This window comes from Triplophysa dalaica, chromosome 4 (assembly GCF_015846415.1).
Source record: "Triplophysa dalaica isolate WHDGS20190420 chromosome 4, ASM1584641v1, whole genome shotgun sequence".
NCBI classification, from domain to species: Eukaryota; Metazoa; Chordata; class Actinopteri; order Cypriniformes; family Nemacheilidae; genus Triplophysa; species Triplophysa dalaica.
Window position 1 is genome coordinate 5,307,499 of NC_079545.1, and position 13,993 is coordinate 5,321,491.

Sequence of the window (13,993 nt, forward strand, 5' to 3'; positions counted from 1 at the left end):
TTGAAAATCGTATCCTATCTGTTCTGTAAACAAGGTCATTTCAGTTAGTACCTCATTTAGGACAAAAGCTATTACAGAACAGCACTTCCTTAGTGCATAGTCTTATCTTAACTACAGATAGGAAAGTGGTATTACAGAAGCGTCTTAACTGGACAAATAATCCTATGAATGGTCTAAAATGTAGTACAACCCCACAGCTGTCCTAACTTCAAAAATATTTAAAAACTAACACAAAAATGCACTTGCCTGTGGGACATTTTTTTTGTTTGTTTTCTTGCAAGGGTGGTAAACTTTTCTTCAGTCTCAGGAGTACGGTTAATACCGGACACTGCAGACACATTATAAGCCCACTCCCTGTCAATGTCTTCGTGAGTGAGTCAAGGTGAATTTTTTTTCCATTTAGTTTACCTCATCAGCAGCTAGCACAGTGTTGGTTGCTTGGTAACCGACCTGAAAGTGGATTGCCGAGCTTGATGTTGCAATTTAGGATTTCCAAACTAGAGAAAAGATACGAGTTTGTAAGACGTGATAGGAATCCCAAATCAAGATAAGATTTGCTTCTGTAATTCGAATTAGTGAAAAATTATAATTAAACGTATCATATCTTAAGTTAAGACCTAGAATAAGAAACTTTCTGTAATGCGCCCCCAGAATCCCCCCTATCGGCATCAATTGAATAACCGGAATCTGTGGGGAGATTCCGTATCGGTGCATAGTAGTAAGCAGAAAAAACATGCTGTGCAGTATAAAGCATACGAGTATTTAGCATAAACATGAACTATCTATTTTCCAACAGTTTATTTTACCCGGTGGACGGTGTTTCCATTCAAGCACTTCATGACACTTCATGTAATCCTGTAATACTGACAATTACATTATTCAAAAGCACAAAACAACTAAAGCTGAATTATATGACAATCGGATTACGTTTCATTTTGTAAAACGAAATAACTAAATAAAAATGTCAATGTAACATTCGAGTTGAAAAGATGAGAAAAGAGTGTGTGGAACTGAGAGGAAGTTGTCCTTGAGTTGCTCAAACCCACTCTGTGAACTCTCTCCTGCATTTATGCATGAGCGCTCCTGTCTGTCACCGCTCCCATGTGCTTCCTGAAATATACAGTAACTGCACCACTCACTATACAGATCCGGATCAAGACTGATGATGAGGATGATGTCAACTGAAAATACAACAATTCTACATCATCACCGACAGCAATCAATACAGACAGTGGACTCCTTGTCTTTGAGCTCTCATTCACTGTGCGTGCGTATGTATTTGAGTATAAAATAGGGCTGTCAACGTTAACGCATGCGAAAAAAAAAAATCAGATTAACTCGTAAAAAATATTTTATGCAGCATCCGTTCGTTCTGTCAGCCTTTGTCTAGCATTACATTATATAATCACGCTCCTATTCATGTCAAGGCTTTTTAACCATTTAAGTGCAATTTGAAACAGTTGCTATGACGTGTTTAGTGTAGATAGATAGATTCCAGCTGTGCGACACGGCAAAACGCAACACGGTGCTACTTTTCCCAGCGTTTTTCGATGTAAACACGCATCTGTAGCGCCTTGCGCATAAAAGCACTGGTATTTAAGGTGGTTTGTGCTGCCAGCAGTGCTTTTGGGGAATAGAAGTTTAAAGCGTTTCATAAAGTAGAAGTTGATTTTATAATGCCAATTTTTTTGCATTTTTCCATATTTCATCACTTAAAAAAGTCAAAAAATCTTGTCTCATCTTGTTCTCGTGAACCCAGTCTTGTGTCTCGTCTCGTGAGATAAGTGTCTCGTCAATCCTCCAACCTGTTAGACATGAATGCTCTCAATTGTACCGTTTAATGGCCATAATAAATGCTAAAATAAATAAGGTATCAGTTGCTGTACTAATATCAGAAAGTTGGCTTAAATTAATAAAATTATGCTTTAAAGAAATCTTTTGTTTTTGAATTATTAGAATGTAAAAGTATATTTCAAAACATTAAGGTTATGTGTGATTAATCATATTATTAACTTTAATTGACTAACAGCACTAGTGTAACAATTTGGTGAGAGTAGTTATATACAGAAAGTACAAAGTTATATTATTTTTTCAACTTCTTTACAAGAGAGCACATGCCGAGTGACTAACTTATGGTTTTATAGAAAAGGTTATGCAGAAAGATGTATGTGGATATGGTTTGGGTGTGTATTATGCTAATAACTTCTACATGCTTTCTAATTTAGAACAACCTGGAACAATCAACATTAGACAAAGGTCAAAGTTTTTCTCATTTCTATGAATTTACAAAAAAACAATTGTCCCCTTTTTTCAACTGAGAAGCATTTCAACTAAATTAACTTGATGCTCAAACACAACTGTTGGTAATAATAAACTATAGGTAGTAAGAAAGAACAATAACCTGCAGGTTTGTGCACATCTACTTTCAAATAGTAGCCTACGATGGACTGAATTACAAACCCCTGAAGTTGCATCAGCCTGAATACAAAATAATATACTTCCTCAAAAGATCTCTCTTATTTAAAAGTGCATCACCAGAATGCTGACCAGCTCTTGGCTGTCTGCAGTCAGACATTCATTAAAAGTAAAATAACAAATTCGATATCCCAATTTATTAAATGCACTTATCGAAACGTTAATTAAAAAGGTTGCAGTTTGGGGTTCTGGGGCTCCTGGCTATGAGGCCATTACATCACCTAAAACAAATGGGAAATCAAAGGATTTGTTTGGTCTTGGTGTAGAGGTATGAAAATATAAAGATCATTAGATATGTGTGGTGAAATTTGTGTAAAATATATATTTTTTGAGTGTTTATTGCTTTGTGCATAACTAATGTCATAGTGATGGTACTCACCACATCTATTTTCTACCTGTGTGTCATTTATTATAAACCAAGTTTCCAGTTAGATGATCCAATGCAGTCAAAAAAACTGGATTGATTTGAACTGATCGGCATTTGTGAATGAATTATTCTTTAGAACCCCCTCCAACTTTAAATGTACAGTATAGCTCTGGTCCTGGATGCAGATTGGTCAATGGCTGCCAATAGCAGTTCAAAAAGAAAAAACTCACAGAGTGTTTTACTATTTCTAATAAAAAGAATAACAGCAATATTTTAATCAGAAAAGACCGAAGTCACGTTGTGATGACATAAGCATAACAACATCTAAATGAACATTTGATCTTTTCTATCTGCGTTGTTCATACAGTAGACATACTGCAAGGACTGAGTTCTGACAGCCTCTACAAAGTACATCAAACTCCTGTTTTCTTTTTGTTTGTATAAGAGAACAAATATTTATGAGAACCATAAAAATATCATAAAAAGTTCAGCTCTCTATTAACAAAACATCTCAATTCAGGCTGATTTGTGGCGAGTGATCAGCTCGTTCGCCTTACAAATGGCTGCCGATGAGCTCACAGCAGGGCATGTACCCTACACGCCAGGCCAAGTGAACAATCATTTACACTAAAAAATGGTTCTGGGCTCACGGTTAAATCAATACAAAAAGCACCCAGAGGGTGTCCTGTGAAGTAGACGGGCTGTTTAAGTAATGGACATCATGTGAGGTGAAAGCTCTGACTCAGCATTCTGTCCTCCACTGAGAGAGTGGGAAGGTGTGTCTTTTTCTGCCTGTTCCCTCATTATATCAATCCTGCAGTATCGCCTGTTATTTATATGATTTCTCATTCCTCCCTTAATTTTTGCAGTTGCTTATTTTAATCCACTGTAGATGGAGTCTGAAGTCAATCTGCTGTTATTATCCCCTTTCTCTTTATCAATCCATTTTTAATAAGTCAGAAATCGTCTTGCAAGGCGGACGGCACTGCTAACAGGATCTTGAACATGACAATGGCAAGAAAAATCAATGCGCAGGAAGGCTTATGCCCATAAAGAGGTTAGTTATAATGCCAAGGACCATCAAATTAATGAACCTTTTGTGAGGGACTCCCTTTCTAAAATACATGTATTTTTTTTATGTAAATAAACATTAAAACTTTGTTTGATAAATAGTCCATCTCATGTGTTTTTTTCCAAACTTATTTTTCTATATGTCACCTATATTTAGTTATATGTTTATATATCACCGCGAAGAGGCATTTTCAATTAGAATGTATTTGTCTTTTAGCATTTTTCATTTTGAGGTCAAAACAGTAACTACAGTATAGCGAGCAAAACTCACTAAAAATATATGAACAATGGATCTCTGCGTATAGCACAAAAACAGATAAGCACTTCGAAATAAAACAATAATAATTTTCAGTAGACTTTTTTCCCTGAAATTTTCTAGGGGCCCCTTTCAACCTTCTGGAGGCCCCCGGGGGTCGCCCCGGACCCCAGTTTGAAAACCCCTGTCCTAGGCAATGGCTATGTTAAAACCTGTCTACTACACTGCAAAACAAATATTTCTATTGTTTCCCAGTATAAATACCTTGAATCAAGATAAACTTTCAACAAGTTTCAATTTATTTCAATATTTTTTTCTTATACCACCGACAGACATTTGTTCTTGTTTTAAGAATAATCTCTTTTCATTTTAACTTAATGTTTAATTAATTTTGCTACTCGGATAAGTTTCTTGATTTTGTTAAATGTATACTTTCCTGTACATACATGCTTTCCTGTGGCTCAGTGGCTTGAGCATAAAGTTAGCAACGGCAAGCTCATGTGTTCAATCCCAGTGATTGCATATACTTAGATACACATGTGTAGTATAATGCAATGTGAGTTCCTTTGGATAAAAGCATCTGCCAAAATGTATAAATGTAATACTGAAAACAAGATAAAAACACTAAGAAAGAAAAAAAAATCAGTATAAGACTAATATATTAGGGGGTCTGAAGCTTCAATGCCATAGTAAAAAATAAAGGAGCAAGACATATCATTGGGTAATAGATGAAAGAATTAATACAGAAAAACAAGAACTTAAATGCAAAATTCCAGTGTGCAATCAGATAAGAGAGGATTTATTATTCTGAATACCTGAATACATTAAAAGGACCACTCTTGCTTTTCTAATTTTCCCATCCTGTGCCACGTTGTTTAAATGGCACATTACGCTCATTTGTGCGTCAATGGGAGGCACAAATGGTCTGAAAAAACTGTCTTTTCATGCTCATTGTTAGCTTTGCTATTTTGAAGAACTGAAAATAGTCTGCACCATAGAACTCAAACCTGGTCTTAACTTATTACACAGAGGGTAATCCTATCCTGTTCTGATTTTCAAGGTCTGTTGAGTTCATTTATTTTGTTGTATGTAACGTTTTTGTAGGCCAGGCAGGACTCTGATCATACTCTTGAACTCTGTTGTGGGAACACAATCTCTGTTATTTACTGCTATCTGTCGTGCCAGTGCGGCATCCAATCCGAACTCCCGTCATATCTCTGCCACAGATGCTGACGCCGACCTCTTGCGTTCACAATCCTCTCACTGCTGTTCCCACAGGAGTCGAAAACCATTTTAATATGCGCCGTGTATTATCAATAAACCACAGCCAGATTAAATCCCATTAAATGCTAAACTCACAATGTCACATGTTCTGTTGCCTCTTATTGCATCCAGAACCGCTAACTTCAATTAGAGCCTCTTGTTTGTATTTCCTGAGGGAACAAAGCCTTGAGATAGCAAGGTCAGTGTGGAAAACTGCTATGACCGATAAGCGCCCAAAAGAGCCCTCATTCTTAATATTGACATATTCTTTTACTCTTATTTGAAGTTGTAAGAGAATACGTATATTACTGTTATCCATGAATGGATGAATTCATGAAATTCTTGGCTTTAAGAAACAATTATATTAAATTAAAGGTCCAGTGTGAACCGGTACCGAGAAGAAGTCCTTGTATAATGAATCCATCCTTGTATAATGAATGGCCGAAGTTTGCTCGACGTATGTGTGAAATCTAGGGCCATATGATTTCGCCGATGTAATTGGAAACTGCTTGTATTGCTTGTTAATGAGTGAAAGAGTGACAAGGTGCGCTTGTGGAGCTTTCAGCATCCGCGTGTCACAACGAAGAGGCTTCCGTAAAACACCCCTTTGCGGCAACCCGTCAAAATAAAAGTCCTTTAATTGAAAACAAGTTATAACATTGTTTTTAATAATTCGACCACGGAGTATATTTACTTACTTTAGTAAACTGAAGTAAATGTGCTAGTAAAGTTTTAAAAAATAGTACATACAATAAAAAAAATATTATTTGCTTAGAAAAAAGTACTTACATTTACAGTATGTAGACCTAAAACCAGAAAGTGCCAAATAGCCATAGTGATGTTAAGTAAATATCTTGAGTTACATTATGATGTGCTCCTATGCATATGCTAAGTGCCGTAAGTGGTATGCTAAGGAACACACACACGTTTTGTTATGTGGCATTATCTGTTTGCTCAGAAGCATTTGTAAACTGCAGTTCTAAAGCTCAGCTATAATAAAGAAACTTAAAATGTTTAACTTCTTTTCAAGTCATGTGTTTTTCATCAAATTTTAGAGCGCAGTATCGATAACAGTATTGATAAGTACCGGTATCAAAAAGGAGTATCTAAAAAATCTTAACGATACCCATCCCTAGTCCACTGTGTAATGTTTTGGAGAAATGCAATATAATATACTTAACTATGTCTTCAGAGGTGTATAAAGACTTTTATTGTATTACCTTAGAATGAGCTGTTTCTATCTAAATACACCACGGGTCTCCTTGTATGTAATTGGCCATGTTGTTACTACAGTATCCCCAAACTGCAGAGTGTGTTTCGTGAATATGTTATCTCCTTCAGCAAGAAACGAAAACGCAACAACATCTAAGTTCTGTGCAGCCACCGTATTGCTTCAAAAGGGAGGGGGAGGGTGTAGAGAGACGTTGGTTGCAATTCGCAACCTCACCGCTAGATGCTGCAAAAATTGGTACTTGGATTCTGAAAAAGTACAAACCTTAGTTACATGATGCAAGCCTAAATCTGTGTATTTGATGTCCTGACAGGATCGTTAAAAAACTTCTGCAGGAAAACCTCTTGAATATCTGCAGTGAGAAAAACCTCAGTCATGTGAAGTGACCATCTTTAACCGGCTTTGAAGGATTTCTGTCAGTGCTCCTCTCTGTATAAACGCGCAGGGCCCTGTTGTTGTATATCTCTCACCCTGACAGCTGATCCATTGGCCCCTGTGCCAGTTTAATATCTGGGTTCTCTCTGCTGGGACACGCCTGTGCCTCCCTCTCTACCACACACTCAGTAGAAGAATGAGGCAGAGTGAGAGAGAAACTAGGCCTCATCCATCATTTCATTAGATGGCAATGTGGCGACCATGATAAAAACTTGCAGCTTCTGTGGTTTGGTTCCGCGGGCTGGGAACTCAGATGTAGGAAATTACTGCTGCCTCCTCGAGATACAAAACACAAGGACCTCGACAAAAAAGACATGAAGCATGTGTGTCTGAGAGACAGTTTTGTGCAGAACTACTCTGGTGGTACCATGATGTAGCGATGGTTTGAGGGATTTTTTCACCTATTTTTTCAATCCGCTGGGAAATTCAATCACGTAGATCACCGAGTCATCATTTACTGTATGTCCATTGCACAAATTGCATGGTACCTGCCAAATTTACACACACTATATAGTGAAGTATGGTAGTATTATCCTAAAATTACGGCAACATTTTACTTCATTACAGTCACGTCAAGTCCCATGTAACCACGTGAGCTCTTAACAACTTAAGAAAAAATTCACTGGCGGGCGAACATCACATCCTCCACTCACATTCATCGCTGTCCAAGCACAGCAGCCCAGGGCAGAACGACTTGAGGAACAAGAACTAATAACTCAGCCTGTCAACAGGACACTCGTGCCCATGGGAAACTAGGACACTGACTGCACAAGCCCTATTAATGATTATGGGTCTTTTCACTTAAAGGCATCGAGACATCTTAACTTGATTATGAAAAAGTGCAGCTAGATATAGCCTGACATCTATCATGTCAACGATGAGCTCTGTTATATAATGAAAATTGAAAATGAAAATTATAGGACAATTTTTTAAAATCAATACTGTATTAAAAAAAAATCATCATATAATCAATCAACCGAAAATTATTAATGATCAATACAATTTAATAAATACAAATATTTTTTTTGTAAATATGATTTTTTTTTATTTCACTGTATTTAGGTGATGCCTCACCTTTTTTACAATATATTTCAGAAATATAAAAAAAGACTACAAATAAGACTACAAATGTACAAGAAAAATATGAAAAGCGTGTAATTTTACATCACAAAACTTTTGTTTTACATTAATTTACTGGCATCCCAGCTACGGGAAAATTATTCATCCACCTTTCCCTCATCTAACTGACTCCGAGGTAAGTTTTCGTGTGGGTTTTTGCCTGACAGGATCAGTCAAGACCCAGGATTCAACATTTGATGTCACTGTCAAGAAATCTTGAGGCATAGATTTTTAAGATAAACCTAATTTAGATAGGAGAACATTAGAATGTAAAGTTGACAATGTGGGGAAAAGTCATAAGGGCGTTAAATAACATTAGGGTGTGTAAATGAGAGCATGTCTGTATAGTCAGTGAATTATTCTTTTAAATGACTTTCTCAGCTTTGTTAGGAGCAAGAAAACAGTGAGAGCACAGTCACGACCGCTGTCTGACAGCATCAGCAGAGAGCCTGCCCATAGGGTCTTGAAAACATGGAGATGATGAAGGCAAAGAGAATCAAAAAAGAGGCAAAATAAAACAAGTGGGTCAGATGCAAGGCAGTGGTCTTATCACTCGGGACAAAATGTGCGCATAACTCCAAAATGCAAAGGGCAAGACATAACAGATGGTTTCTTTCTCAAAAGAGGGAGTGCACAAGAACATCAGGTTTCAGTGTTTGATTCATGGAAAATATACTGAAAGTAAACTCCGGAAATAGATGTGTTTTATTCACACTTTCACGGTAATAAACATATTAAACAGGATAACTGATACGTTTCAGCAACTCTCTTCAAACTGTTCTACTTAAAGAATCACTGAAGTGTCATGAAATGTGCGGCTTTATTCGATGCGTTGACTTAATTTATCTTGTATACATGGGTAAGAGGTGCATTTAATGTTATTGATAGTGATGCAGAAGGACTGACAAAGCGAAGCTAAAAAAAAATATGTTTTGCCTGCAGAATACAAGAACTTACACAGCTAAGGTACAAAAGACGCAGATTGAGGCAACGGCAGAAAACATGCTAAAACATGCGTGATCAGAGAGTCAGAGCTATTGTCTTTCTCTGAAACGGACACATAATCTAAAAATTACGTCAATATTCCTATATTAGCAAGGATCCTTGTAAAAGTAGTCTGTTTCATGAAGGTTAACATTTGGGAAACAATATGCATCATGCGTCAGAGTATTAAATCCGTGTATCCGTATACTTTCTCTTAAAGGGGCAGCAGCATAATAAAGATTAAAAAGGCCAAAAACCCTCACCGATATTAAAGGAATTGTGTTCCCCTTATATTAGTGGGTTAAGAAATTACAAATCATACAGTTTAGTTTATTGTTTTATACTGTTATATGAGGTCTACTTATGACGTTTGTGTGGATTTTACATGCAAAAACATCAAAATCAATAAGTAATAGGCTATTTTCTACACGGGTTTTGAGGCCAGGAGTGCAAACGCTCGGTTTCAATGGGAGTGCCGCATTGAAGACTTTATAAGTAAACGCCCACCGCTTTGATTGGATAGCAGTTTGCGTAGTTGGAGCCAATTCTGTGAAATGTGAATGTTATGAGAGTTTCCATAATAAATATACAAACGGGAGACTCCCGGTAACTTATGGATATACCCAAGCACCCGAAATAATACCAAAACACCTAAAAACAGCCTCTATTATTCGCTAAAAGGTGGATAAAACCATTCATATATGAGCCGTCAAATCACAGAGATGGAGACTCGCACAGGCTTAAGATCACAGACAACCTCTGCAAGTATTACAAATGACTAGAAGTCACCAGGTAACACTAATCTTGTGGATAGTGCTCAGGGCATCTCTAACAAACCATAGTGACGCATAGTGCACAAATGTTTTACTCTAATAAGATTGCTGCACCATTCCTATCGGATCCCATATTCACGACACAGCACTGCTTTTAGTTATTCCACAAATCCAGTGTCGATCTCTGCTTTGTTCACAAAGGAATCCAGTGAGAAATGAAACGAACAAACGCTTGCACAATATTTAGCAATCTTTAACAGCATGTTTGTTTATAGCTTGTTCGCTTTATCTAGTTCCGCACCACTTCAGAATTGTCACGCGCACACCAGTGGGCGGGGCAAGACATTGTTCAACCTATCAATGTCATCAGAGATAGGTGCATTCCAGAACCTGCCATTCGCTGGGCCTGATGTCAATAACAGATGTAATCTCAGTAACAAGGGCCAGTTCTAATACTTACATGATCTTCGCGTGAATACGATTCCCTCTTATATAACAAAAGCTTGGGTTAAAATTGTGATTTTAAATCATTACTCCCTTATATATACTTTACTTTGTGTCAAAAGAAAGTTTGTGTAAAAGCAGAAACAATGATTTTTATTCATTTGAAATTGATTTATTAATGTAATTAACCACAAAAGGGCTTCTATTTTCTTGCCTCACCTCACGACTCTGGTGCTACCAATAAAGAGCAGGTGCCACCTCTCTGAGTCTATAGACTAGAGCACTATTAACTTTATATTTCTTGTGTTGATGAGTTTTATTAAAATGATTTGAGACTTGCTACATCTAGACAGCATGAAAACACCATTCCCATATCTCAGTTTTAGTTTGAGTGCCTCTCATTTCAGTAATGGTCAGTTTTAAAGTTTATTAGGCTAGTTATTTACAGAATTCTTACATTTCTAAAGGATATACCTTCCTTAATGAATAAATAAATTGTAAAGAATTGTTATTCACAATTGTCAAAGTCTTAAAACAGACCATCGGCCTAATCGCAATTTTCAATTAATCATCAGACCAATCACATAAGGGAAAGTATTCAGGAACCTATTTGAAATTGTGAGAAAAAAAATCCCAAACTCCCCATATCTGGACAAACAGGAAGTGCAACCTAAACCTGAACTCACATCATTGCTCAACTCAAAAATCAAAGCAATGCAATGCAAGTGGCACATTTATACACTCTACAGAAAGTCAATCTATGAAATGGCTTTCCGTGGTTGCAGATAAAACTAGGCATACTAACGTATTTTAACATTGAAAAAATTACACACGTCAGCTTTTACAGTTCACTTAGTAACATTATCAAACACTTCACCTCTAAAACAACATGGCAGTGGGTACAAAGCTCATAAATAAATGATGAGGCAGCATCTCAACAATCTGAGTTCTGTACACTCGGTTATTTACTGAGGCTTTTAGCAGGAGCGGTGCACACATGACTGCCAAACGTCTTTCTCAAATCCATCCCTTTCTTTTCGGCAAATCCTTGAGAATGAGCAAAGCATCTTCCCAGTCCACCATTGAAATCCCTCTATAAATCAAAGTAATGCAATTTATTAATATCTGCTTTCAAATGCTAATTTTTTTATCCATACATAAATCAAAAACACAAGACGGATTGTGCTGCAGAGAGAGAGAGAGAGAGAGAGAGAGAGAAAGAGAGAGAGAGAGAGAGAGAGAGAGAGAGAAGGAAGAGAGAGAGAGATTTTAGGGTTTTAAGGGAACAAGAGAAGAGTCAGTGCTTTGAGTGACGTGAAATGGAAAGGTCTATTGAAAGTGGGCAGTTATGTAGACAGCTCTTGGTAATACAAAACAAAATTTCTTTTGTGTCTATATATTCATCCAAATAAAGGCACTCAGCAAGCTCTACAAAGCAATTGTTGAAAATCTTTTATTTTATACCAGACAGATTTTTTTGGACATTCTGGAGCTCATTGTAATTTGTGTCAGCACAGAGTGTTAAATTGAGAATACCTATGAAATTTCTGGGTTTTTATCAGGAGAAGAACTGAGAAGATCAAGCCTCCTTTTGCTTTTACCATGTCATCATATTGAATAAGTACAAGAACAAATGTAATTTTAGCTTTCCTCAGAATGGGGAAACTTTAATACTTTGTTTCAAATAAAAAATCTATATTGCGCTGTGTGAGAAATATAGGATGTGAGCTGATCATAATAACACAGAGTTTATAAACATTGAATAGACACATGTTGCACGAAACAGATCCCGAGGATAAATCACTTCTGTGTTAGGATCGTCTGCATGTTCAGAGTCTGACTAACCTTGGAAAACGTGCCCTATTTTGAAAACAGATTCGTTTATCTTTTTTCGGATGTAGTGGACTAAATGAAGTTAATTAAGTTAGTTGAATTAAGTTAAATAAACTGAGACTCAACTTTTATAGACTACTTTAAATTATTAACGAAGACTGATGTGTTCTGTGTATAAGAATAGACACACTTCAAATAATATACCCGTTTTCAAATACTATAAGCAATGTTTGGTCTTTTCTTCCAGTTTAAAACAGGAAAATCTTATCTAGCCAATATGTGCAGGTATGTGATTGATTCACATGCGGGCACGTGAGCCATGCAAGCTGATGCTGCACGCGCACTTACGCAGTTCAGGCTGTTGCCTTCAACAGATGCTGTGATTATTTCTAAACAACTGTATAGTGTATCTAACAAATACAGCATATATAGGTTTTATTATATTAGAACAGTTTTGTTTTTACAGTATTTTCTCAGCACCGATTCAGCCTACCTGCCAGGAGCTTGAAGGAATTTCTTGAAATTTGCCCAGCCCGCCGAAGGTGTAGCATCTGTACATATGATCCAGAGACTCCGAGCAGTGCCAGAGCAGCCCGAAACTTACGGAGTCCTTGTTTTTCAGGTGGTCCTTCACAATCCACGCGGGTGAAATAAAACTGAAGCTGCAGATCGCTACCAGGGCGGAGGACAGGAGCACCCAAAAACACCCGACACAGCTGAACATCCTCGCGGCGTGGGGCAACGAGACCGGAGACAGATCGATTCCCAGCCCTTTCCAATTGCGGTCAAACAGTGCATGCATCTGAAGTGCGCTCACTCACTGTGAAAATAAACGCAACGCACACTTCCCAAAAGGTACAGAGATGCGCACCAAAAATCAAACATGGGTAACCGATCCGTTCGGAAGACGATTGCACCAGTCAACTAGTGCGCAGAAGTCGAGAGCATATGCAAGCGTAACTTTTTAGTTAAATGTAATTCCAGAAACATCCAAATCCATACAGAACATGTTGCAGTCGTTTAAATGGAAGAGAGGAAGCTGGTGGAGGACAAAAGACATCCGTCACACCCACAAGCACTGGCACTCAGGGAAAGCTGGGCTGTCACAAGCAGGTGCTCTTCACAAAAGACCCGAATCTTCTCTGCCTTCCTCTGCCAACATCATCATCATCGGCTTCGTTGTTTTGCACTGAAGTGCCAGACGTCCAGTCCAAACGCAGCTCGCGTGCTGCAGGAGCGAGAACAGAAACTTGCCGCGCGTGTTACGCATGGATGTGGGCGTCGCCTCCGTTGGGAAGATGGTCATAGCTTTTGACTGAAAATATTAGTTTTTTATAACAAAACCTTTAAGGTTTAAAAAATCGTGCAAACACTTTATTTATTTTTTCCGGTCCACTGCTTAAATAGGCCTATTAACGTCGATGTACCTTGATGACCCCGAAGTGTGTTTCTTTAAAAAAGTTTAGACTTAAACAGATGTAGATAACAATTGAACGGATCGATATCAATTCTTAAAGATATTCTTTATCTCGTATCAGGAATATGAAGTATTCCAAACAATATGGGAAAAATGTAAAGCGTCAATACTGCCCTCTGGTGGTGACTTGACTTAATATCGCACAATGCACTGCAGCGCATTACGTTACGTTTGTTTAAAAATTAAAATTCTTGATTTATTTACCCTCATGTCCAAGACCTGTATATGAATCTTTTTTTGTAAAATATAGTTTTTTGAGAAACAT

At 37.4% G+C, this 13,993-nt stretch overlaps 1 protein-coding gene across 1 annotated transcript in view; it reads right to left on the reverse strand.

Moving 5' to 3' along the window:
• LOC130418827 (LHFPL tetraspan subfamily member 7 protein) overlaps positions 1–13,939 on the reverse strand; it is a 99,343-nt gene extending 85,404 nt beyond the window's left edge. Inside the window, exon 1 of the mRNA XM_056744961.1 lies at positions 12,745–13,939. Coding sequence (XP_056600939.1) covers positions 12,745–13,053 — 309 coding nt within the window. The 5' untranslated portion in view covers positions 13,054–13,939. The remainder of the gene's footprint in view (positions 1–12,744) is intronic.
• Positions 13,940–13,993: the final 54 nt, after the last annotated feature.